Below are 24,404 nucleotides of genomic sequence, written 5' to 3' on the forward strand. Positions count from 1 at the left end.
CAGTCCCCATAACTACCCCATATCCTCTATGACCCCTCCCCAGACCCCATAACCGCCCCATATCCTCCACGACCCCTCCCCAGACCCTATAACCACCCTCAGACCCCATAACTGCCCCATATCCTCTATGACCCCTCCCCAGACCCCATAACCACCCTATAACCTCTATGACCCCTCCCCAGACCCCATAACCCCCCTCACACCCCATAACCACCCCATATCCTCTATGACCCCTCCCCAGACCCCATAACTGCCCTATAACCTCCATGACCCCTCCCCAGACCCCATAACCACCCCCCCCAATGGCTGCTCCTGGCGCGTGCCCCCCGCCCCTCGCGGCCCCGCCCCGCCCCCGCGGGCACGCCGCGCGCCCCCCCCCCGCGCGCGCTGCCTACGTGCTGTTCCCCACGTGGAGGCCGCGCGCGCCCCCCGGCCAAGGGAACAGCCCGCGCCGCACGTTCGCGCCCCCGCCAGCCAGGAGGCGGGGGTGGGGGGGGGAGCTCAGCCAATCGGGGGCGGGCTGCGAGCCGCGAGGGACCAATAGGAGGCGACGGCGCGGAGAGGCGGCCAATAGCAGCGCGTCCCGCGGGGGAAGCCCCGCCTTCCGGCGCCTCAAGCGGGGTTGCGGCGGAGTGAGGCGCCAGTGTGGGGTGGGCGGGCGGAGGAGGCGGGGGGCTCGCGTTCTGCTCAGCCGCTTGTAGGCCTCGGCTCGGTGCCCGCTTGTGAGGGGAGCGGCGGGGCTGAGAGCTCCCGGGGCGGCCCCTGCGGGCTCCTGGCCCGGTTTGGCGGTGGCCTGTTGGGGGACGGGCCGGGGACAGCGGCTCCCGGGCCGGGGAAGGGGCTCCTGAGGCGAGCCCCCCCCTCAGGGCCCTGCTGAGGGGGGCCGGGGGCTCGCCCTTAATACCCCGTGCGGGCGGCGTTTGGGTTATTTCATTAAAAAAAGGGAAAACTCCAGGTTGAGGGAAGGATATCTGCTTATTTATGTATTTATTTTAAATTTCTTCGCTTGGTTCTTTTCAGGAGGCGCGGTGGCTGTGGCAGGAGCTGCGTCCTGGCAGCGTCAGGCAGCGCCCTTCTAAAGGACGGCTTGCAACCCATCAAAAAATGCATAAATTTGAGTGAATAATTGGTTGAGCTGGTGAAATACCTGTCCTAAATTGAGCACAGTTCTTCAAAGGCCTTTGAGAACTCTGACCCTTCGAGATACGTTCATATAAAACGCACACAATGTTCTCTCCGGGTTTAGTCATTCTCATTTTACTAATTGTACCTTTATTGAAAGGGTTTGGGGCTGAGGTCTGATTAAATCTTGGGTGAAATTGAGCTGAAGAAGCTAAACCAGGGCTCAGGCTGAAGAAAATGAGAATTAATAGTACTTCTTTAAAACTGATCTAAGCCTTTGGGATAGATGTAGTGTTATACACTGTTTAATAGTAAGATAGAGGCAGTATGTGTGTATAATCTAGCAGTTAAACAGCCCAAATGCGTAGTACTGGGCAGTTGATTCCTCTCTATACCAATAAAATGAAACCTGATCAGTGCAGGCACATAAATCTCATCATGGTGTTGATGTGCCTGGCCCCCAGACAAGATCCACCTCTGCCTTTGGAGCTGCTGCTCCTGCCTGACCGCAGCTGAGGCCGTGAGCGAGTGCGGCAGCACCGGTGGTGGGAGCGTGTCACGAGAGCAGCCTTTGAAACTGAGCACTGAGATCATTTCGTGCAGGGCAGGGAGCTTCCCTGCAGCTAATGGCCCGCTTTTAATCTGAAGAACATCAGCCTCTGGTGTTTAATAGCACTAATATACCCCGAATCCATTAATTTGTTCAGTCCCTTTTGAACTCTTTTAATTCTCTTGCTTCCCCGCGACATCCTGCCCCAGCAGGTTCACCTGTGGCCGAAGCGCTACGTGAAAAACTTGCTTCCTCTTGTTTGCCTTGGGATTTCTTCGGTGTCCCCAGCTTTTGTCTTAACCGTGTGCTGCGTAACTCTTCCCTAGCCTTCCTCGCAGTATCCATGACTCAGGAGCTTTTTATCAGCTTCTCCCTGCCTGCCCCACCGGTCACGTAGTTTGCGAACGTCCTCGGCTTTTTGGTCTCCTCGTGCGGGAGCTGACTTCTCCCTCTGGTGCTTGGGTAACCCCTCCCTGTGTCATCAGAACGTGGCACAGATTTAAGCAGCAACGTACTAATGTTTGCTATTTTGGTTTCTGTTCCTTCCAGACGAGCTGCCAACGCTGGATTTGGCTGCTGCTGAGTTTTAACCAGTGCTCTCCTTGGAGCTATCGACGACAACCCCCAGATTTCTTTTTCCTGAGAGGTAACAGCTGAAGCTAACAATAACCCTGAGAGGTAATAGCTGAGTTAGAGCCCGTAACTCTGTGTATGATTAATTTTTCCAAGATGTTACTTATTGACATTAAATCCCATCTACTGTTGTATCCCCTCATCCCACCGGCTGTGTGATCTTTTCCCTGGTTCTGGGCACGAGGATTTGGGCTGATTTTGTCCTGCCTGTGAACGTTGTCACCTCAGCCCTCCCCGTGCTCCGTTTGTGACCGTGCTGCCCAACAGACAGCCTGGTCCAGCTGTGTGAGGAATCCCATCTGTTAACCTCTTTCCTTAGGGAGCGCACGTGAAATTGTTTATTCCTGCACTAGGGTTTCTAAAAAAAAAAAAAAAATTAACCAGTTACCTACAAGAGAGGCTTCCTCTCCTGTCCCCAAAATCCTGGTCTCTTGGAATCGGTCAGGGAATCGTGGTGAATCTCCACAAACACCTAAATGAGAAGTTCCAGCTGAAAGTATTATGTGATGGCTGAGCCTGGTGTATGTAGAAAGACCTAAAATCTGCTGATTTCTGTTTTATTGTCTTTGTACAGAGTTCCCCGTCACTATGTATGCGGCGTGAACTTACCCAATTTTTAAAAATTACTGTGCACCACTTTAAAATGAGGAAAAAAAACACAATGGAAAGAAAAATCCTGTATACAAAACCCTGTCCACGGGACGGTCGTTAGTCACAGCTTTAATTTCAGTTTAATATTAAATGTTTAGCTTGAGTCTAACAGCGCCGGGCAGCTGAATGAGCTTGGCTGGGTTTTACCTACCCGCTGCTCTGCCTGGCGTTTCGCTTTGGCCTCTGGCCCTCAACCTCAAGAGATTATTCATTTCTGAGTACACAAGCTCAGGATAAACTGCTTAACTGACATTTGGAGTCTATTAATATCAGTCGTCGTGTTTTGGTCCGAGATGAAGCGGGGCCAAGCCACCAGTACCAAATTAACCAACCAAACAGGAGTTGTTTTTATTTATTTTTTTAATTATTTTTAACCAAATCCTGCTACGTCGTTGATATTATAAAGGAACCAACGTGTGCTGTGGTCCGAGCAAGTCCAGAGTGAAAAATATCAAGGTCTCAGTCTTATAGTGATTCTTGAAGTTTTGTTGCAAGCCATTGAAATGTGATTTATTTATTTTTTTAACCTCCTCAGCTTGTGGGATCAAGTGATTTGGGGAAGAAACGTGAGGAGGAGAAAACTGAAGTGCATTTCTAGCTGCCACACTTGGAGAAAACCACGACGTTTTCCTGAGAGGCACCCTCCACGGCTCTGGATGCTCTCAGCTGCCTTTTCTGGGACAGAAACTTGTCTTTCTGAAGGGCATCGTGGTGCCTCGTGCAGGTTTGCTGCCTCTCCTCGCTCTCACCCTTGTTCCCAACTCAAGGGTCTGCAGACGTTCCCCTAAGACACATCTCACCAGGATCTAATGGTCTCTCATGTTACCCAGATGCCTCCTGTTTTGGCTCACATTTAGAGATTTTAGGCAAAATCCTGGCCTTACGAAATCCATCAGGATTTGGGAGGGTTTCTCTTATTTTTTTGGTGCATTGGCCTCAATGGCAGGAACGATGTGAGTGAGTTTACCAGCACTGAGGTCTTGAGAACCAGACCCAGTCTGGCCACCTCCAGATAACGTGGATTTTTTTTAGCCCCAAAAAAGAAATCCTTTATCTCCTGCTCCCTTCTCTTGCTCAGGAACAGGGTCCTACATTCCCATAACCAGCTCTTAAAAATCCCCAAAGCCTTCTAGGAGCAAGGGCTGGTGGCTGTGACTGTCCTGAACATTTTCCACGTGTGCCTCCTGCTCAGGAGGCACCCGGGCGTGTTCCTGCCTTGAAAAACGCGAGCGATCCCACGATTAAATCAATCATGTCTCAACGGGACCTTCTGCTAATTGCCTCCTCGAAGCGAGGCTTCCCAAACCACTTCGTGCAGCCTGGGAGGGCTTTTGTCATGAGCACGCAGAGGGATTTCCCTCCTCAGTGCAGCTTCTGGCGAGCCAAAATCAGCGAGGGGAAGCTGTGCCCGAGCCCCCTCTCCTGTAAGTGCACGGATTTGGGGCACCTGCCTCTCTTGTCTTGGTTTTACAGGGTCTTAATTTCTCCTGATGCTTTAATTTCTCCTGAAATTAAATTTAATTTCTCCCGAAAAGCTTTAATTGGGCCATCAGATGATGAGGATCTTGCATGCCATTGCTGTGATGAGGGTTTCTTTTATGGCTGCTGTTCTTTTTGCTCTCCCTTATGGAGTTTTAATTTTTTTAATGTTTTTTCAGCTCGAGCAAGGCAGTTACTTCACCGTGCCCGTTACAGTGCTGACACCAGAGCTGGTGCTCCCAGCCTCGTGCAGTTTGAAGCACTTTTGACAACAACTCCACGTGGGAGCAGGCTGGCTGCTGCGCAGGACGTTTGGAGGTGCCTGAGAAGAGAAACCTCAAAAGGAACCCGTTGCTGCTGCAAGCACGACTTAAAACAAATCCTTTTTTTCTTTTTGGGATGTGGGGGTTGTTTAAAAATGAAGGGAGCCCGGCTTGTTGGCCACGCAGAGCGCAGCAGTGGGCTTCCCGGCTGCTTGTCCTTGCTGGAGGTGTCACCAGGGATTTTTAGAGCTGGGTTTTCACCAAAAGGGACAGTTTTTGGGCAGGTTTTGTGCCACACAGCGCAGCCGGGCGCATCTCTCCAGGCAGATGCAGCTCACGAATCGAAAAAGCTCTGTGTCTTATCCTGCTGGAAGCAGGAAAACGTTTGGAAATGTGATGCGAGCGCTCCCTGAGAGCCTGAAAAAAAACAAACCAACCCACTGGGGTCAAGCAAAAGCCACCGAACGTGTCTGTGGTTGCACAAACAGCCTCGCACCCAGAGCTCGCGCAGTTCCCCGTCCTGGCACGCCCGACGCCGGGGTGTTGCACACTCGGGGCTGCTGTGGCAGCAGATGGTTATCCCTCCACCATCCCCGCTCCTAAAATGAAAGCCTGGCTGCGTTTTGGACCCACGCTGCCTCTCGGTGCTCCCTCACCTCCCCTTTTTTATTTTTGGCACCGCGGATTTCCAGCTCGTGGCTCCTCTGCTCGGTGGTGCCGCTGGAAATTCCCGGCTGTTTTGGGTGCGCTGGCACAGCACAGCCTCCCCTCCCCGCGGCCGGGAGAAGCCAAGAGGGGAAGAGACACTCACGAGGTTTCCTTTTCTGCTCTTTGCCTCCTTATGCTTTTTTTTTTAACTGGCCTGTTTGCTTTTTTTTTTTTTTTTTCCCCTCTCCTTTCCCTTTAACTCTTTGCTTTCACTCCCAGCACTGCTCTTCCCTTCGTGGCACCAACCCAGCTTCAACAAATTCTCGAGCACCCTTTCATACGCAGGTCCTCTGCCAAGCGTACCTTGTTATTTTTTCCTCTTGCATCTAAAATCTTGGCCAATTTTGGAAGCTGAGCGGATCCAAGCTGCTGAAATGTGTCGCTCCTAGGGGAAAAAAAAACGAGGCACTGGGGGCTGTGCCGTAGATCAGACTGATGGAAATGAGCTGGATCTCCTCTATAGCCGGGGTGGGCAGCCCAGCAGGGCTGTTTTGGGGGAAATTATCATCTTTGGGGAGCGTGATGAAGATCTGGGGTGCAGGGTGCAGCTTTTTGGGATCTCAAACATTTATTCTCAGGCCTGTCAGTGTAAACCCCGACCTGCCTGTCCCCGCAGCCCAGGGCTCGTTCCCCAGCCAGCCCTGGCTCTTCCCCTCCTCTCCTTTCAGAAGAGAAAATTAATAATTAACAGCCTTGTCCTTTGGCATAGCACCTGCCGCCCGCTGGTGATGCCAGCCCAGCCGTGGCCTGCTGCCTGTTTGCTTTTCCCACCCACGGTGTTTTTGGGGTGGGATCTCTTCCTCTGCCCCCATCCCTTTGGTGGCACCGGTGTTTGTAAGGTCCTCCCGGCCTTCCCCCTTCTGCGTGCCTCCCTCCACCCCAAATGGCTTCGCTCCTTCCCTGGGGAGCTTCAGAAGCTCACGTCGCCCTCCCCCTACCTGGATTGCATCTTTGGGGCAGCAAAATAGGGAGAATATTCCCCAAACCGCCTGCCTTTGGTTTTGGTGGGGTCTTCCTGGGTGTCCCAGCAGGCTGCCAGCTCCCTGCAGCATCCCTGCCTGCTGCTGGGGCTCTCGTGCCTTCCTCAGGTCGTGTGCCACGGATTTGGGGTGAGATGCTGCAGAGGATGTACAACTTATTCTGTTTTTTTTACTTCTTCTGCTCGTTTTTCATAGAAACAATTTAAAATTGTGAAACCTTTTTTCTCTTTTTATGATAGATGCTTGGTTGCCCAGAGGGATGGCAGAGAAGGGGAACCCTGCGTGATTTCCCATCCCAATTCAGCTACAGACCGGGGAAATCCCATTTTTGCTGCTCTAAGAACACCAATCGAGTCTGGAGAAGCCAAAACCGAATGGTTTCAGCAGACCCCGATGAAGAAAACCCTCTTCCATGCAGGTTTGCCCTTCCTGTTCCCAACACACACGGCCCCAATAATTGTGGGGGCACCACAGATCCTTCTGCCCCCTCATTTCTTCCTGTTATCACCCAGTGACCATGGGAGACGTGGCCCAAATTGGGACAGACCCGAGCCAGCCCCAGCAGCTTGCTCTGAGCCTTCGGGAGGATTTTTTTTTGCCAAACTCTGCTAAAATTGAGCAATCCCTCGGCGCTCGCCGCCTGCCCCAGTCCCGGCCTCTCGGCGCCTTTCTGCACAGCGCTGACCCCGCAGTACTCCAGCTGATTGTTTGACTGGTGTTTCCTCTTTCCTCATCTCTTTTAAGGGGATTTCACCCAATTTTGGCTCACACACACTCTTCACACAGCTCTGAGTGGCTTCTTCACGTGCTGGGTGGGCAGCAGGACTCGGACACTGCAGGAATCATCACTGCTTCCAAAGCAACCCCGAGAAAAGAGGATTAGGGCACTATTTTTGCCTTTCTTCTCCATTTTTACCACTCCCATTTCGGCTTGCAGGCTGAGAAGGGAAAGCTTCTGCTTTAGCAGAGCCGTCGGTGCTCAGAAAGCAAGGTGCCAGCGCCGGGTGCTGGAGATTTTTACCAGCACAGCCCAAAATTGGATGCTCAGCTGCACATTTTGGGTTCTGGTGGCCTCAGGAGCGTGGCTTTGGCTGCAGCAGCGCTGCTGGGGATGGAGCAGAGCCAGGGATGGGGAGATGGGGGATAAGGGTCAGCACCCGGGGTGGATGCTTGGGTCTTGGGTGTTCAGATACTCAAATATTTGGACCTCGGACGCTCAGATCTCAGATCTTGGGTGCTGGGAAGCTCAGATCTTGGATCTAGGATGCTGGGATGCTCAGATCTCAAATCTTGGACGTTGGGAAGCTCAAATGCTTGGATCTTGGATGCTCAGATCTCAGATATTCAGATTCTTGGAAGCTCGGATGCTCAGATCTCAAATCTTGGATGCTGGGAAGCTCAGATCTCAGATCTCGGACGCAGGGCAGAAGCTGGCCACCTCTGGGAAGGGGAATTTAAACCCACAGCTGCTTGCAAATGCAAAATCACCCTTGCTGCATCCCCATGGGATGGAATTTGGTGTTTCTTAGGGGGGCAAAACCTCTGGAGCAAGGCACGGGGACGCCTCGGGCTTTGGAGGACCCTGAGCAGGGGTTGCAGATGTGCGGGGACGTCCCGGCAGCGCTCACAGGAGTTATCTCAGCTGCTCCACGTAACTGCTGCTGCTCCGTGTGTGCTGTTCCTGGCCTCCCAAGGCTGCTGCCAGGCCCTCGGGGGGGAGATAAGCCGAGTCCTGTCCCTATCGGGGCAGCTCACGCTTGGGGTCGAGCAAAACCCGGTGCTGCTTCCCCTGCAGAGCCCTGCTGAAGGGTCTGGGGGGGAGCAGGGTGCAGGGAGGGATTAAAACAGCAACGGGGGTGAATTCACGCATCCCCCCATCCACAACCTGTCGCTGCTGGGAAGGAAAACACCCAGAGTGTGTTTTTTTCTCGATGTTTATAGAGAGAAAAAGGTGCATGGAGAGCAGAAGATGAATTTGTGCATCCCCTTCACCTGCTGGATGGCATCGCCGTGTCCTCTGCTTCTCCAGAAAGCAGCCACACCTTTCCCTCCTGCATCCCGTGGCGTTGCAGGCAGCACCGAGCCCATGCCACTGTTTTTTGTTTTTTTTTGGGGTGATGCCCTTCCCTGCGGCACCCATCACCCAAACCAAATCCACCCCACAGGGCACCCAGTGCCCCACCAGTCCCAGGAGCTGCTCCACGCCTGCCTGGAGCGCTCAAAACCCCACCACAAACCTTTCCCGAGCCCCCCAGGCTCAAAACTTCGTCCGAAATACCTCCGTGTCATCCTGCAAGTCATCAAAAAGTTTCTCGGGCAGCGCTGGAGGTGCCTCTTCCTCGGGTTCAGGGTTGTGGGGCTGTGAGCTCTGCGGGGCGCGGGGCGCTTTGCGCACGCGGGCGTACACGGGGCAGGGGCTGCCCTCACCGCACGGCTCCTCCTGGATGAGCAAACCCTGCTTGGGGTCGTCCCCAATGTCCCTAGAATCCCCACAGGGGTCGTCCCCAATGTCCCCAACGTCCCCAAAATCCCCCGTGGCACCGCAGGGCTTCCTCAGCCTGCCGCTGAGCTTCTTGGCTTTGTAGCGGATGCTTTCGTAGATGGGCCCCTCGCCTTCCCCCGCCGGCTCCACCGCGGGCGTTTGGGGCTCCCCGGGGACGAGCGGGAGCTGGCGGTGCCGCAGAAAATCCGGGGTCCTCGTGGGGGAGCCGGGAGGTGGCCCCCCGAGGCCACCCGGGTCCCCCCCAGCGGTGCCATTTGTCCTGCTGCCTGTAGGGAGGGAGAGGTTGAGCGAGGGGGCACCCCACTAATTTGGGGATAAAATATTAACGATTAAACGTGACGAAATGAGAGCTCTGGAGGGGTTTCCCCCGCATGCCAACACCCATATTTCCCCCCCCAGCTCTTTGCTTTTTACAAGAGCTGAAACAGAAAGCAAAGGCAAACCCAGGCGAGCGTCCCGGGGCTGCTGATGGGGGCTGTGGGGTGCCCGGAGCCGCCTTCCTGCGCCTCTCAAATATTTATTTTAGCAGGAGGCTCCGAGCTGGCAGCAGCTGGAGCTGGCAGAGCGCGGCGCCGAGCCCCGTGGTTCGCTCGAAAGGAGAAGGAGGCTCTGGGAGATGTTTTGGTGCACGTGAGCCGGTGTTTCTCTTCCTGCTTTCAAGCTGTAGGGATGTGGGGTTTGGGGAGTGGGACCCCGGTGGGGGTGGAGGGGTGCAGGGCAGGATCCGGGGCTGGGTTGTGTTGTAGGGTCGGATCCAGGCCGGTGCCTCGGTGTCCTGGTGCCCCGTGAGCATCCCAAGGGGGAAACCCCAATGGGAGCATCCCAAGGGGGGCGCCCCCATAGGGACACCCCCACTTTGGGCATCCCAATGGGGCACCCTCAAGGCGAGCTCTCCCAGTGTGAGCACTCCAATAAAATCCCCAAATAAGTGCCCCAAAGTGAGCATCCTAAAGCGAGCACCCCAATATGAGCACCCCAAAATGAGCATCCTAATATGAGCACCCCATCCTGAGCACCCTAATATGAGCATCCCAAAAGTGGGCACCCCAACGTGAGCACCCATCCTGCGCACCCCGATGCACCGGGGCATCACATTTGGGGTTTCCCTTCACCCTACACCAACGAAGCAGGGAAAATGCAGCCAGGAGGGGCAGGAATGGGGTCCTGGGATGCTGCCTGCTGTGACCCCGTCCTCCTGAGGCCCAGGAGCTGCCTGGGGTGCTGCGGGGAGTGCCCAGGCCCTGGGGATCTGATTTCTCCCCTCGGAACTTTTCACATTTTTATTTTAACATTTTCTCCTTTTATTCCCATGCAGAACGACGCTGAAAAACAACCCCCGGGGGAGGAACTGGCACCTCCTGGAGGGTTTTGCCACCGGGGTGAAATTTTTGGGAGCTGCGCGGGGCCGGCGGCCGGCTCAAAGTCCCGCGGGATCCCTGGGGCTCCTCCAAGTTCATCAAGTGAGTAAATCATTAAAATCATTAACGGCCCAGCGCCCGCCTCACCTTCAACCCCCGGGGCGCAGCGTGCACGCTCAGCTCGATCCCAAACTCCCCAAACGTGAGGGGCTGCACCCCCAGGATCCCCTCTCACCCTAAAGGAGCAGGGGGGGGGGTGGCAGAAAGCCACGGCCGCCTGTCCCCTGCCCTGTCCTTGTCCCCACGCCGTGCCCTACCTGCTGCCACTGCTGCTCCCCCCTCGCTGGGGCCTGGCTCGGGCAGCTTCACCTGCAGCAGAAATAAACGGGCACTCGTGCACCCCCCCAGGACCCTCATGCACCCCCCCAGACCCTCGTGCATCCCCCCAGGACACTTGTGCACTCCCCCTTGCATCCGTGCACCCCCCCAGGACAATTGTGCATCCCCCTCTTTCACTCGTGCAACCCCCCAGGACCCTCGTGCCCCCCCCCAGACACTTGTGCAACCCCTCAGACCCTCGTGCACCCCCCCAGACCCTTGTGCATCCCTCCAGGACAATTGTGCATCCCCCCAGATACTCTTGCACCCCCCCTTGCACTCTTGCACCCCCCCAGGACCCTCGTGCATGCCCCCAGACCCTCATACACCCCTCCCAGGACACTTGTGCATCCCTCCTTGCACTCATGCACCCCCCCGGACCCTCGTGCATCCCCCCAGGACAATTTTGCAGCCCACCAGACACTCATGCACCCCTCTTGCACTCGTGCACCCCCCCCCAAACACTTGTGCATCCCCCCAGACACTCGTGCACCCCCCCCCAGGACCCTTGTGCATCCCCCCTTGCACTTGTGCACTCCCCCTTGCACTCGTGCATCCCCCGCAGACACTCGTGCAACCCCCCAGGACCCTTGTGCCCCCCCCAGACACTTGAGCAACCCCTCAGACCCTCGTGCACCCCCCCAGACCCTTTTGCATCCCCCCTTGCACTAGTGCACCCCCCCACAATGCTTTTACCCCCCCCAACATTTGTGCATCCCCCCAAAAAAAAACTCGTTTCATGCCCACACCACTCGTGCCCGCTCTTTTTGGGGTCTCTGCGGGTCTCGGGACCGTGGAGGGGTCCATCCACCCCCCCCTTATGCCCCCACCCCACAGCCCCCCATCCCCACACCCCCCTGCTCCTTATTTTTGGGGTGCGCTGGGCTCGGTGCGCCCCAAACCCTCAGGGTCCCCCCTCACCTCTCCTCCCTGACCCCCCCCATGAAGCCGGGACCCCCCTGGGGGCTGCCGCTATCCCCACCCGAGTCCCCCTGCTGCTTTTTTGGGGTTTTTGGTGTTTTTTTGGGAGGGGAGTTGAAGGGGAGGGGGATGGATGTGGGGGCCGTTCCCCGAGCTGTCGCTGGGGGGCTGTCCAAGCCCGTGTGACAGCAGCGGGGACAGCGACAGCGGGCCGCGACGCCTGCGAACAACCCTTCGTTTTGGGGGAAAAAAGAGGAGATTTGGTCCATTGGGGCCGCGAGGAGGCTGGGAACGAGGCGCTGTCCCTTTGGCCAGCCTGCTCTCTCCTCCAGGGATGGAGGGGATGGGTTGTCACCAGAGCTTGGGGATGGGGACAAGGGGACACAGGGGACACGGAGGGGACAAAGGGGACACGGAGGGGACGAGGGGGTCACAGCAAAGCCCCCCCCAGGGCCTCACCACGCTCAGCACCCCGGGGTTCGGCTCCGTTGTCCCGGTGGCCCGGCTGGAGCAGCGCCCGCTCGCCCTGCGGAAGGATGTGGCCACCATCAACGGCCCCGTGGCCACCGTCGGGGCCACCCCGGGCCAAAAAAAAAAAAAGAAGGGGGGACAAACAGCTCCTCACCGCTTCGGGAGGGATTTGGGTATGGGGTGGGGGGTTTAAATGGGTGGGTTTATAACAGGCTTCCCAAAATCCTTCCCCGAGGCACCTACCTGGGGAAAAAGGAGCAGAGGAGCAGCAGCAGCAGCAGCCCCCCGGGGACGGCGATGGCCAAACCCCACGGTGACAGCGGGGCCATGGAAGAGGAGCTGAGGGGGACGAGGAGCACAGGTCAGGCTTGGCTTTGGGGTCTGGGGGTGCTTACGGGGTGGGGAGCACCCCCCAAGTATTTCCTGTATTTTTTTTTTGTAGGATTTCCATCCTCCTATCCCCACTGGCTCGGCCCGTGGAGGATTTGGGGTGGGTTGGGGACACCCAGCGCTGCCACCCGGCTGCCCTCGGGCTCCAGGAAGCCGTGCCCTGTCCCGGATTGCTGGCACACCCCGGCTCGCCCCACAGCTTTCGGTTTTGCCCCAAAATCCCACATTTAGGGGCTGCTCTCCCCTTTACAATGATAAACGGGGGGGAAAAATGGGTTGGGGAAGGGGCTGCATCCCCTTTTGCATCCCCACTGCGCCCCTGCAGGGCTCCTCTGACCCCACAAGGCTTCCCCTCCCTCTCTATCGACCCCATTTCCATCCTCCCCCAAATCCCAGCCCCACATCCCACCGCAGCCTTGCCCAGCATTCACTCGGGGCCCCCCCAGCAGGGAAGTTTTTGGGATGGGAGCCCAACAAATGGGGCCGGGAGCTGCCGAACAGGCTGAGCCCGCTCTGCCAGCCCTGCCCCAGCCCTTCCTGGGTGCTGGCAGCGCCGTCCTGCCCCCCCCCGTGCCCAAAGCGGGGAGGGGGCACCCCAAATTATCCCTCCAGCCTCACCCTGGGGCACCCAGGGGTGCCCGTCACCTCCCACCCTGCCTCAGTTTCCCCAGCTGCGTGCCAGACCCGACCCTAAAATACCTTCAGCCCCCCCATAACCCAACCTGGGGCACCCCAAAGCTTTGGACACCCCCTGTGCCCCCCCCCGGGGGTGCAAAGCTGCTCACCTGGGTGCTGTGGGACCCCCGGGGTGCCGCGGGTGTCACCGGCTGCTCGCTCGGCTCAACTTTGGCCGGGAGCTGTGGGTGGCACCCGCCGCGCCCTGTTGGCCTCCTGCGCCTCGCCCGGCCCCATTACACGCTGTCAGCTGCTGTGGGTGTGCACTGGGAGCCCCCAGACCCTAAACTGGCACCCCAAAAGGGTCCTGAGCCCGCACCCCAAGTGCTGTGGGTCCTGTCCTTCCTGGATCCCAAAATGTCCTGGATTTGGTCACTGCGGACCCTCCTCCATCCTGGATCCCTTCCTTTCCCTCCTATTCAACCCCATAGCACATAATGGCATCAAATTAGGGAAAAAGATGGGTATTTTCACCCTCTGTGGTTCTCCCTCACCCCCATCCTCCCACGGGAGAGCCCCAAAACCCAACCCAAAGCTCTGCACAAGCCAATGCAGCCCGGCTCCAAAAAAAAAACAAAAAACTTTTTGGCCACGGGCTCGCATCCAGCCCCCTGCCCCGTTGGGCTGGGGCAGCCCCCAAAACCCTTTTACATCGCCCCCAGCAGCACCAGGGACATTTTGCTCCTTGCGAGCCCGCCTGGACGGCGCCCGCGTGTTCTGCAGAGGGCAGCACGACCCAGGAGTTCAGCCCCGATGTGTTCCCGGGGCCATTTTTGGGTGCAAATCCGCGATTTTCAGCCAAACGCTTGACGGGCGATTCCCATGTGGGCGAAGCCTCCTCGCTGCCAAATTGCTTTACAAAAGCTCTTTGTGAAACCGCAGCTTCTCCGCCTGGTTCTGGAAATGGGTAGGACTTTAAACTACTAGAATTTCTCTAGAATTTGGGCAAACAGAGGGCTGATGGAGCTCAGGGGTGCTAAAAACCCACCGAAATATTGCTCTTACAGAAACCAGGCTGCGAAAGATGCGGTAGGAGGGGAAGACGAAGTGCTCCGTGCAAGAAGAACACCCGGAGAAGACACGGAGCCATCCCACCTGCAGGCATCACTGCCTCCTCACCAGCTCCTTCCAACCCCGAGCACCTCGGGGTGGAAAAGCAGCCCAAAGATTTCGGCACGCCGAGCCCCGTCCCGCACCCTCCAGACCCAGGAGAAGAGGTGACACTTGACGATCCCGGCCTGCTGCCTCTGGTAATTAAGCCACGTGTCTCCGGCAGTCATTTGTCGCCCTATTTTAAGCCCTCGGGAGCTGATGTGCCATTCTGACGTCCTTACTTAAAAATTTCATGACTTTTAAAATTTTCCACGAGGCCCAGAAACGGAGGCAGCATTCTGCGCGGCGCTGCCGGGGCGCGTGGCCGGGTCTCTTCCTCCCCATTTCCACCCTTACGGCTTTTGTATGGGGTTACCTTAAAAGCAGCGTGCCCGAGAGCTGCTCACCTGCATTTAAAACCATCAAAAAGCTCATTTTTTTTCTCTTTTTTCCCCTCCAAGGGAGGTTTTGCTGCGAGCAACCCAGAGCCCAGCCCCTGCAGCATGGGGACAACAGCCCGCTGCGTCCTCACAGTCCTTCCCTCGTTAATTCCATGGGCCCAGATTGTGGTTTCAGGGGTTTCTTCCTGAAGCATTTAACAGAACTTGCATTTATTTCACACAACCTTATTTATTTCATAGATTTTAACAGAATTTTTACGAGGCACCATATATGGCAAGGACAGATTGATTTTTGCACCTTTTCTTTGGCCATTTCTGACCGACGATACACACGTATAACACAGATATTTCTATGTTTCCTTTTTTCTTTAAACACAAGCCCACATGCACGCACACATACATGGGTCCTGGTACTGTGGATGAGACATTTTCAGGTTCCTTCCTTTGCTTTGGGTCGACACGAGGCGCGTGCAGGTCCTCCCTTTTGGTGCTGCAAATTCGGAAGGAACCCATGGGTTTGCTTCTGCTTTTAAATGCCAAAATTTAAATAGTTCTAACACAGCCCGTTACTTTCCGACTTTCAGGTCCTCACCACGCTGGGCACTAAAACGCAGTGATTAAACGTGTGAATAATTGAAAGCTGAATGAACCACGCAGCAAATGGATTGGAATTGAACAGGGTTGAGTTAAGGAGAATTTCAAACGAGGCTGCTCTCAGAAAACTTCAGACACGCAGAAAAGGCAGGCAAGTGAACGCCAGGCCATCAGATCTTATATTTTCCTACAGGATCTTTCTTTTCCCTCTGCAGATGTCCCAGGCATCAGAGAATTTGGGGATAAATGCCACTGAATCCTCCCAGTTACAGACAGGAGAGTATTTGTGCCCAGATGAAGGGCTGGGAAGAGCCTGGCTCCACCACCAGCTGCTGGTCTTCACCATAACATCCTTAACTGCATCTCAAAATGCAAAGGGGCATAAAAATGCTGAAAATTTTGGGATTTTTAAGCCATGGTCTGCAGGAAGCCCACGGCAGAGCTGTTCAGGGCAGAACCAGGAGGAGAAGCAAGCTGCTGAGCCCCTTACGCAGCAGCACTCTGCTCTGAAAGATGCTGATCAATAACAGATGGATGGATGATGATGGTTTTTGGTAGGAAAAAATGAAAAAAAGTATTCCCAAAAGACCGAGACCAAGTAGTAAAGATCCTGTGCGACAGCCTGATGGTTTTATTTGAGGTGTTTTCTAGCCGAGAAGAGCAGAGAGTGGGGTTGCCCATCACCTGGGAGCAGCATCGACTGGACCACGACAGAGAAATTCCCACCGTGTTTTATGGCCAGTCTCACTGCGTTGGGGGAACTGGAGCAAAACCCGATGGCCACATCCCCACCAGCAAGGGAAATGCTTCCCTGGTTTGGGGCATCGTCCCCTGCACTCGTGGGAACGAGGATGCTGAGCGTTCCTGCGGGCAGGAAGATGTTTCTGCGTGTAATTCACTGCCGTGTGAAACCAAGGGGCAAAATCCGAGCTCTGCTCTCATTTTGAGCAGCAGAAATAATCAGAAATTATCAGGAATCAGCAAGAATAAGCAGGAATCAGCAGGAATTGGTGCTTCTTCGTGCTGCTGGGGACGTGATCTGGATTTTCGCATGTGTAGCCGAGAGCAGAGCCCAGCCACGACCCCGGCTCCTTCAGGTTCTTTCAGTGTTCAGGAGCCATCGCAAAACTGGCCGGGAGTTTTGCCCCCCAGGTGGCATATTTAGGCATTTCCCTCCCTTTTTTGGGAAGCCAAAGTGCAGAAACCAAATCCACAGCATGCTTAAAGCGAGCTGGAGCTGGCAGCAGAGGGGCGTAAAGTGAAAAAGAATGGCTTGGAGACTGGAGAGCGTGCGTGCGAGGAGCCAGGCAGACAGCTCTGACAAGACAAGAGCAAATGAATGCACGAAACCTGAGACTCCGAGGGAGCGCAACAGCCCCAAACAATGCAGAATTGTTAAAGCAGAAAAAAAAAAAAAGAGCAACAAATAAGTTCCGAGTGGTCAGATTTCTTGCCAAGAGCTTTTTATTTTTTTTTTTTTTCGCGCGGCGGAATGTAATAAAATAAACTGTTGGCAGGACTCCTGCCCCAAGAGGATGGCACGGAGGACGAAAGGATGGCAAGGAGGATGAGATGATGGCACAGGGGACGAGATGATGGCACAGGGGACGAGATGATGGCACGGAGGACGAGATGATGGCATGGGGAAAGGGAAAAAGAAATGCCAGGGCTGTGGACACAGCGCTGGGGCCACCAAACCGCTTCGTGTCATTCTCCAAACGCCGCCTGGGGAAGCCCCCACGGCGGCAGGGCTGTTAAAAGGGACCGTGGGGCTGCGGTATTGATCTCAAGTGGAAAAAATGCAGCGCTGTATGGCACCAGCAGCGCCCGGCAGGATGAAGGGAGCCCCGTTCTCACCAAAGGAACAGCGAGCCCGGCAGCGGGGTCGCAGCGGCTGCGCCCGCTCCTCGGTGTCCCACGCCAGCTCGGCTCCGCTCCGTCTGCTCCGAGATCACAGCAGGAGGAGGAAGAGGAGGAGGAAGAGGAGAAAGAGGGAGGCAGAGCCACACAGCAGGCTGGTTTTTGGGGAGGGATGAGGCACATGTGGCCCAATTAGGAACAGCTGCCGCGTCGCCGAGGCACGCAGCGAGCGCATCCCCGTCGGTGGCGCCGGAGCTCAGCATCATCCCACCCGGATCTGGAGCCTCCCGGAGAAGGGAATCCCAAAGGGTCTCGACTTTTCACTCTTACATCCCGATTTCCAGGCCTTTTTGCAACGGAAAAATGGGAACGGGGAGGGGATTTTTGCTTAGCAGCTGGGTACAGAGGTGCCCGCTGGGAGCCTTGAACACGGCGTGCAGCCGGGGCACGCAGCATCCTCAAGCGATGCCTCAGGTCGCTTCCAAGCCCCCAACAATCACAAACACCCCCGGGCTTTCCAAATTTTCCAAGTTTCCAGGTTTTTCCGAGCCCCAGCAGCGCCACGGGGCACGCGATGCGGCCGGCAGAGCTGGGGCAGGCTGGAGGGCAGCGCGGGGCGAAAGAGGCTCCAGAATCAAGAAAAAATCCTGCAAAAAACCTCGCTAAAAATGGTAATTGCCTTTATGAGAGCTGCCAAGGATCCGTTGGCAAGGGACTGAAAATGAGGCGGAATAAAAGAGGAAAGGGAACAGCGCAGAGAAGAAATTAATAGTGGGAGTGGCGCCTTTTCACATCTAATTCTCATTTAAAACTTGCTGTTAGAAGAGGGGAATTCATCGATAGTGACACTTCACACTTTTTTTCTGCAACTAGATTGAAACCGCTTGCCCTCGCCACATCCTTATGGGAAAGGTAAATAAAATGCTCCCCCTTTCTACACCAGGCTGTGAGGGCAAATCAGGACATTACGCATCTGTCTTTCTTCTTAGGGCCCCAAGGAGCATCCCGAAAGCCTGGGATAAGGAAAAAGGAGTTGTGCTGACCCCTCTCACCTCCTTTAACCATGATATTCGCTAGGTGATGTGAAAGAGCTGCCATTCTCCTTGTCTCCCACCTCTTTAACACGCAGCCCCCAGCCTGTTTTTTACCCCCTCGAGGAACAAACCCCCCAAACCCAGTGGAAATTCCCCCGTTAGGGTTGCTGTGAGGTCGTGCTGTCCGCTTGCCATCCCCCCAGACCAACCCTGTGGAGGCAGCCAAGGCCTGAGGGATTTGGGCATTTTTAAAGCATTTTGCAAATATACCTGGGCTGTAAAACCCAAAGACACTCAGCCCCTTGTCTTAGGAAAACGTCGAGGTGTGTGACCTGTGTGATGCTGAGAGCACTGATTTGTGAACTACGAGCTCCTGGAGATCTTGCTAATATAGGTTGGCTGATGAGCCGAAATCACATCAGTACAGAGCCTTTTCTATTAGCACAGCACCCCTACTCGTGAGCTTTGCATTAATAAGTGCTAAAATCCTGTCTGGGTGAGGTCTGCCGAGCAGCAGAGGTGGTCCCAGACTGATGATGTTAAATGTAGATGGTCCCAAAGAGCAGCTTGGGCGAAGCTTTGTTTTTTTCCCACTTGTGCAGCCTGGCAATGCTAAACCAAGACCTTAAATATCAGCACCTCCAGGTAATTCTGCAGGTAACGCAGTGTTCGCTTCAATGGAAGGAAGGGAAGTCGAGGAACTTGAAGAAAAGCAGCAAAACTCGGTGAAAATGGCACAAGGCAAAGAGCAGATCCATGCGCTGGACTCGGAAACGCCGCGTGTGCTGCACTGCCGTTAGCTGCAGGGAAACGAAGAGGATTTGGGCAGGAAAAGCTGAAAATGGCTTTTGTACGCGGAGCTTCCTGCTGCCGGGATTTCTGTATCTCTCGTCGTGCATCGACTTGGATCTTAGGGGTGGGGTTTTAGCACCTGAACCTGTTCCCAGTGCCAGAAGGTTTCATAACGTAGGTAATCCTAGAGTCCTGGAACGGTTTGGGTTGGAGGGGACCTTAAAGATCACCTGGTTGGCTCCAGGGGCGGAGAAGCAGCACTTCTGCGAGCAAACACTGCGATTTTAGGGCTTGTAGGGCACCGTGCCACCATGCACCCACTAAACAAAGCAGTACTAAGAGGGGGAAAACTGAAAGTCCTGTTCCTCTGACCCCCAGTCCCGTCTTCAAGTCGCCCATCCTCTTGGCAACGCCGCTGCAATCAGGTGGCAAAGCCATGGCTGCGTTTGCTTAGAGAGGAGCTTTGAGGCAAGCCAGGCGCTCTGCCTCCCTCCCTGGCTTGTCTCCACTTCGAATTCAGCAACTGGAGAACTATTATTGGATATTTCATACAGAGCAGATGGCTCTCGCGTTCGCTGAATCCTAAATGAAAATCACGAAGCCAGCAAGAAAATCAGATCCCATTTTTCGCTGCCCTTGGACTCGCTGCGGTCTCTCCGGGAAGAAAACGGAGCTTCCCCGGGGAGGCCAGCCTCACCGCTGGAGAAGCACAGCAACGGAGAGAACAAAAGGGAAGGGAGAAATAGGGAGTATTTCTGGGACGTGAAATGTTAGATTAATTTGTCATCTGCATGGGCAGAGCGAGGGCTGCGTGGCTGCAGCAGCGGCGCTTCTCTGATGGGGAAGATCAAGTACGAGGATGAGAAATGAAGCCTCTGCGGGAACAGAGAGGTTGAGTTTTATTTAAAAAAAAGGAAACCAACAAGAAAGAAGGTGAGAGGTGTCGGGGAGAAGCACGGGCACACGGGAAAGTTTCTTCCCAGAGCTACAAAGCAGCGCTGCAGAGCCACGTGTTTTCTCATCGCCTTTCACTTCTCTGCCAGGATCTTAAAGCGCCGTGCAAAAACAAACCACACTTCGCAGTCCTTCCAACACAAAACCTGCCCGAATTCCGTGAGCGCATCCCCCAGCCCTTTACAACAAGCCAACACCACGAGGACACCCTCTTCCCTTGCGGAGGGCACGTGGACATGCACAGGGTTGGCCACGACAAAGCCCTGATGACCCAAACCCTCCAATTGCAATTTTGGTGACTTCCTCTGGCGTAATTCTCCAGCACCAAAATGTCCCGGATTACCCCAAAGCGTCTTCATATAGATGCTTTAATGGTTGCACGAGACCTTGGGGCAAATATTTAACACTGTAGGGACATTTCCAGCTGTATGGTGTTGGTTTTATAACCCAAATTTTATCTGCTGTGTTGTGCTCCACTTAATTTTTATTTTTTAAGCGATGTCAACGTGCGGAGGTGCTGTGTCAGTAGCGGGAGCGCACCAGCCTTTTTTTTTACAGCATTTCTTTGACTTTTCAGCATTTCTTTGTCTTTTCAGCAGAGCCAGCCCTGCCAGCGAGGCCCATCCAGGACAAGAGTGCGCTTTCTAAGAAGCCAATCGACAGCCAATCGATTTCCCCATCAGCGGGGTTACCCCAGCCAGCTTTTCCCAAGGAGAAAGAAGACGATGCGTGACTTCCCAAAGCATCTCACCTCCTCCCGGGCTGCTGGTGGTAAGTGCCGCCCGATTTGTTTGCAAGGGCAGGGCCAAAACCACTAATAAAGCTTGCATTCAAGCAAATTGAATGAAGAAGTGGAAAACTCTCCATAAAAACAAAGAATTGCTTTATGGCCCCTCTGGGCTTTCCTTCTTTTTTTCTCTTCCTATTCTCCGCTTTTGTTGTTGTTGCAATTTTTCGCATTTAATGTGTTTTCTTCGGAGCAGTTTCCTTCCCTCTGCTTCTTTAAAGCGCTCTCGGCGAGACACGTCTTCTCCGCCTGACCTTTAAGCCTTCGTGTTTCTCCCTGTGTCCACCGCGTCTCCACCAGCATAGCACCCGAAGGCCTCCTGCTCATTCCCAAATCCACCCGTGCAGCACCCCTATGGGAAAGAAATTCTGTTTTCCCACTTTGTAGACATCACACACGTGCTTTCTGCACCACTGAGGTCTCTCCTTCCCTCTTTCCCCATCGTCCTGTCGTGGTTTTCCCCTTCCCCTTGATGTCCCACCAGCGGCCGGGCTGTAGGAACTTGGGTCGTGGCAGCAGCAGGGCAGTAGCTGCAATCCTGCCCCAAAATGTGGCTAGGAGGCAAAAAGTGCAAATAAACCTTGGGTTTTCATCTTTCATCCAACATTACAGCAATGTGTAACTCTGCCGTGGGTCTAGTTTTTAACGCACTGATTAAAAACCTGATTGGGGAAGGAGCAGGAAGGATAGGATGCTCAGGCGATGCATGGGTGATAAACGTGCTGTTAGCTACTTTGGGGAGCAGAAAGCCAGGAGGGGACTGCATAAAACAAATCCCGTGGCATTTTTTTAGAGCAGAGGCTGATGTTGAGGCCCGTAGAGAGCAATGCCAGGGTGCTGAGCCACCTGCAGCACCGCTGTGGTTTCGGGTGACCAGCTTTTGCCAAGCCTGCTGAATTTTGAGCTTCATCAAAAGATTTCTCGCTGTGACTCAGCCCTGGTTTTACCCCAGGGGTCCCACACGAGGCAGCTTGGTGTGTATTTCACCCCTTCGGCATGTGCACAAGGGGCATAATGCATGGGGGCAGCTGTTTGAGGTGACCCCAGCACACACCGAGCTCCCATCCCGGTGTCCCACACCCACAAATCTCAACCTACCCCATTATTACCGCCTCATTAGGAGCACCAGATTTGCCAGGCTTGCATTTCATTTAATCCCATTTCTTTTTTTTCCCCCCCGCAGTGTATTTCCAGAGCTATCAGTTCACGTTCCCAATCTATTGAGCTGTAATATCGAGTAACCATAGCGACTGGGAAATCTTTTGGGGTAACGCGAGCGCAGCCTGCCCGTACAGGCGTGATTTGGCAGCCACCCTTTCCCTATGCATCATCTCAGCTCCCATGGCTCCGAATATCGTGGTCCCGTTTCATTTCCAGGATTGGGTTCTTAAATCAACCTGGACACCAGTTTTTAGATAATATATGTTTATGGGGAGAGTATTTTTGTGCTATGAGATCATTACTGGGAGAGCCTCCCGTGCCGTTAGCAGCCTCAACAGCTGCCGTTGGGTCCAAGCATCGGTGATGCTAACATTATCCTCCAGTTAATCCCATTTCTTGTAAAAGAAAATTGTAATTTCTCATGCTTTTTCCTTATTCTGTGACCCCAACATGATGCTGTTAAAGCCTCCTTTGATCCCTAAACCTGCGAGTTTCGGCAGCTGTCGCTTGGAGTTCCCCTGCCGAAGGAGTTAAAAACTTGGGGCTCCTACAGCAGGATTGCTTCGGCCCTCTCGCAGTGAGTACACCGTTACACCCAGCCCAGCCTGTAGCCTGTGCTGTAAATATTTCCTTTACTCCAGGGCCACGTTTTGACTGGACTTTGCCTCTGAGAAAAAGGAAATTATTTTATGTGCGTGTAGTGGAAGAGCGGGACACCCTGCTGCCTTGTTGCCACTGAGGGGAAGCCTTGCATTGCTGAAAGGTTTCTCCTGTCTCAGGAAGGATCCAAAAGAAAAGGGCTGTGATCCCAGCACGTCTCATTCCTGCTTTCTGTTTCTGCTCCGCGCTGGGATTTCACATTTGGTTTAACCTCGGGGGGTGGTGTTCTCCCTGCTCAGGTCACTCAGAAACCCAAGCCCCCTTAAAATTCATCTAATTTGCAGGAGTTTGACCAGCCAGAACATGGACAACCTCTCCGAGCCAGGTTGTTATCATTTATTACCCCCCCACAGGACCCTCATGAGGTCAAAAATCGGGGGCCAGCACCCCAAAACCATAACAGTGTCAGGGATCCATGGAAAGCAACCAAAGCAGAGGAAAACGACGTGAATGTGCCATGGCTCCTCATCCCTCTGTGCTACCTGTGGAGGACGGAATGGAGAATGTTTTTTTTTCGTGATCTGTAAATTTCAGGTTGTGACAAGGGCACCCATTTCCCCTCTGTACTTGGCTGATTTGATATGACAAAGAAGTCATCCCGTTTAATGACCGCTTCCCGTGTACCCTGCAAATCGTGCTCCTAAAGCACCACCTTTACCTCTTTCTCCTCTCCTTGATTGCTTCCCCCTGTTTTTTCTTGCATTTCTAATCACTTCTGGTGCCTGTTATCCAGGTTAAAGCATCTGCCTCTGCGGGAGGCTGCGGTACAAGCAGGGACCTAATTAACCGCACAGGATTTCGCTGTGGCATCTTTGGGGGATAACGAGAGCACCCAGGATAATTCATAACAGAGGTCAGTGATTTTTTTGGGGGGAAAAAATGTTTTTTCTCCTTCCACCGCATGCTTTAAGGTGCAGCACTGCTCCGAGGGGTTAGGCGATGGGGTGGATTTGGTGTCGCGCCTCCCTGGATGGGGATGGACACAAGGGAAAGGTGGTGCTTGCCGTGGTGCTATCAGCCCCATGGTGGCACCCACGGCGTTGTAGGAGCCCAGATGAGTGGGGAAGTTGCTGTCGTGGCACCAGCCCTCTTCTCCTTTCCTTAACACACTATGGGGGGAAGGGAGAGGGAGGCGTAGGAGCAGGAATCTGGTGTCGGAGCGCTGTCGGAGACAAAGGAGTGAAGGAGACGGACTGACAGATCTGTCGAGCTGCAGCAATTCTCGTGTGCCTCACGGAGCTGCTCATGGGTTTAAAAGTAAGCACTTAAGTGCCTATTGGCTGCACGAGGGCTTTAGTGCTCTTCAAACTAGTGAAGCAGATGATACTTCAAAGGCATCAAAAGTAGGTTAAGGAAAGTATTTCGCAGAGCGAGTAGACATCTGAATAAAACTGACAAGTCTTTAAGTGCAGATGAGTAAACAGAGGGAGTTCTCAGTGGGATCGGCTCGGTAGGGTTACAGAACAGCTCTGGTTTATTCCCTCTTCAGTGCCTGGTCTCGCCGGCGGGATGGCCAAAAAAGGACAAAGTTACACCAACTCTGATGGGAGCTATCACGCCACTCACCCACAGGCTGCAACAATCAATATATTTTTTAACGCACACAAAAAAAAACTGAGAAAGGATCAAAAATCGTTTCAGGAAGGCACATGAAAATCCTCTCCTCTCTCTGCAGTATTATCCAATTAGCCAAGTGCATTACGAGCGGAGCTGAATCTTAAAGATTGCCTGCTGAGAACTGCATAATGTTGGTGCTGACACCTACCTGGCCTGATCCTGCACAGCTCTGCGGGACCTGGTGCCTGCACCAGGCTGAAAGGAGCTCTTTAGCCCTTGCCCCTTACTCCTTAATCAATGAGCAACACCACCTTAGCCTCTGATTTCAGAAGTCCACTTTAAAGGGCTCGGAAGCGTATTGAAACGCACTTCAAATTACGCTGTACTTCTGTGATTAGTAATACTTGAGATGACTAAAACCGAAAAAAGT

The 24,404-nt window shown here is 54.3% G+C and overlaps 1 protein-coding gene and 2 long non-coding RNA genes across 12 annotated transcripts; 2 read left to right on the top strand and 1 right to left on the bottom strand.

Moving 5' to 3' along the window:
• Positions 1–638: 638 nt before the first annotated feature.
• LOC137854961 (uncharacterized) lies at positions 639–5,611 on the top strand. Of its 2 annotated transcripts, none has more exons than XR_011095469.1 (3): positions 639–2,350; positions 3,492–3,680; positions 4,615–5,611. It is a non-coding gene; the product is annotated as an uncharacterized lncRNA (long non-coding RNA). The 2 variants fall into 2 exon arrangements; XR_011095470.1 differs by having other exon boundaries at positions 639–2,318.
• Positions 5,612–6,611: 1,000 nt separating this feature from the next.
• LOC137854957 (uncharacterized) lies at positions 6,612–22,245 on the top strand. 9 transcript variants are annotated; one of them, XM_068678973.1, is made up of 9 exons: positions 6,612–6,804; positions 8,332–8,714; positions 9,416–9,519; positions 10,205–10,349; positions 12,253–12,378; positions 12,460–12,507; positions 14,090–14,332; positions 15,160–15,320; positions 20,406–22,174. In XM_068678973.1, exons 2-7 carry the CDS (start codon positions 8,504–8,506, stop codon positions 14,113–14,115), a joined length of 660 nt encoding a protein of 219 aa, XP_068535074.1. In that variant the 5' UTR covers positions 6,612–6,804; positions 8,332–8,503; the 3' UTR covers positions 14,116–14,332; positions 15,160–15,320; positions 20,406–22,174. The 9 variants fall into 9 exon arrangements, 8 of the variants coding, with proteins under 8 accessions (XP_068535074.1, XP_068535081.1, XP_068535078.1 ...); XM_068678977.1 differs by lacking the exon at positions 6,612–6,804 and adding an exon at positions 22,223–22,245 and having other exon boundaries at positions 6,825–8,714; positions 20,406–20,580; XM_068678974.1 differs by lacking the exon at positions 6,612–6,804 and having other exon boundaries at positions 6,825–8,714; positions 20,406–20,580; positions 21,780–22,154.
• On the bottom strand, positions 9,001–13,637 carry LOC137854960 (uncharacterized). The gene is made up of 5 exons (XR_011095468.1): positions 13,193–13,637; positions 12,261–12,356; positions 12,006–12,072; positions 10,565–10,616; positions 9,001–9,155 (listed from the first exon to the last, which is right to left on the bottom strand). It is a non-coding gene; the product is annotated as an uncharacterized lncRNA (long non-coding RNA).
• Positions 22,246–24,404: the final 2,159 nt, after the last annotated feature.

The sequence above is a fragment of the Anas acuta genome, chromosome 3 (genome assembly GCF_963932015.1).
Source record: "Anas acuta chromosome 3, bAnaAcu1.1, whole genome shotgun sequence".
Lineage (NCBI taxonomy): Eukaryota > Metazoa > Chordata > Aves > Anseriformes > Anatidae > Anas > Anas acuta.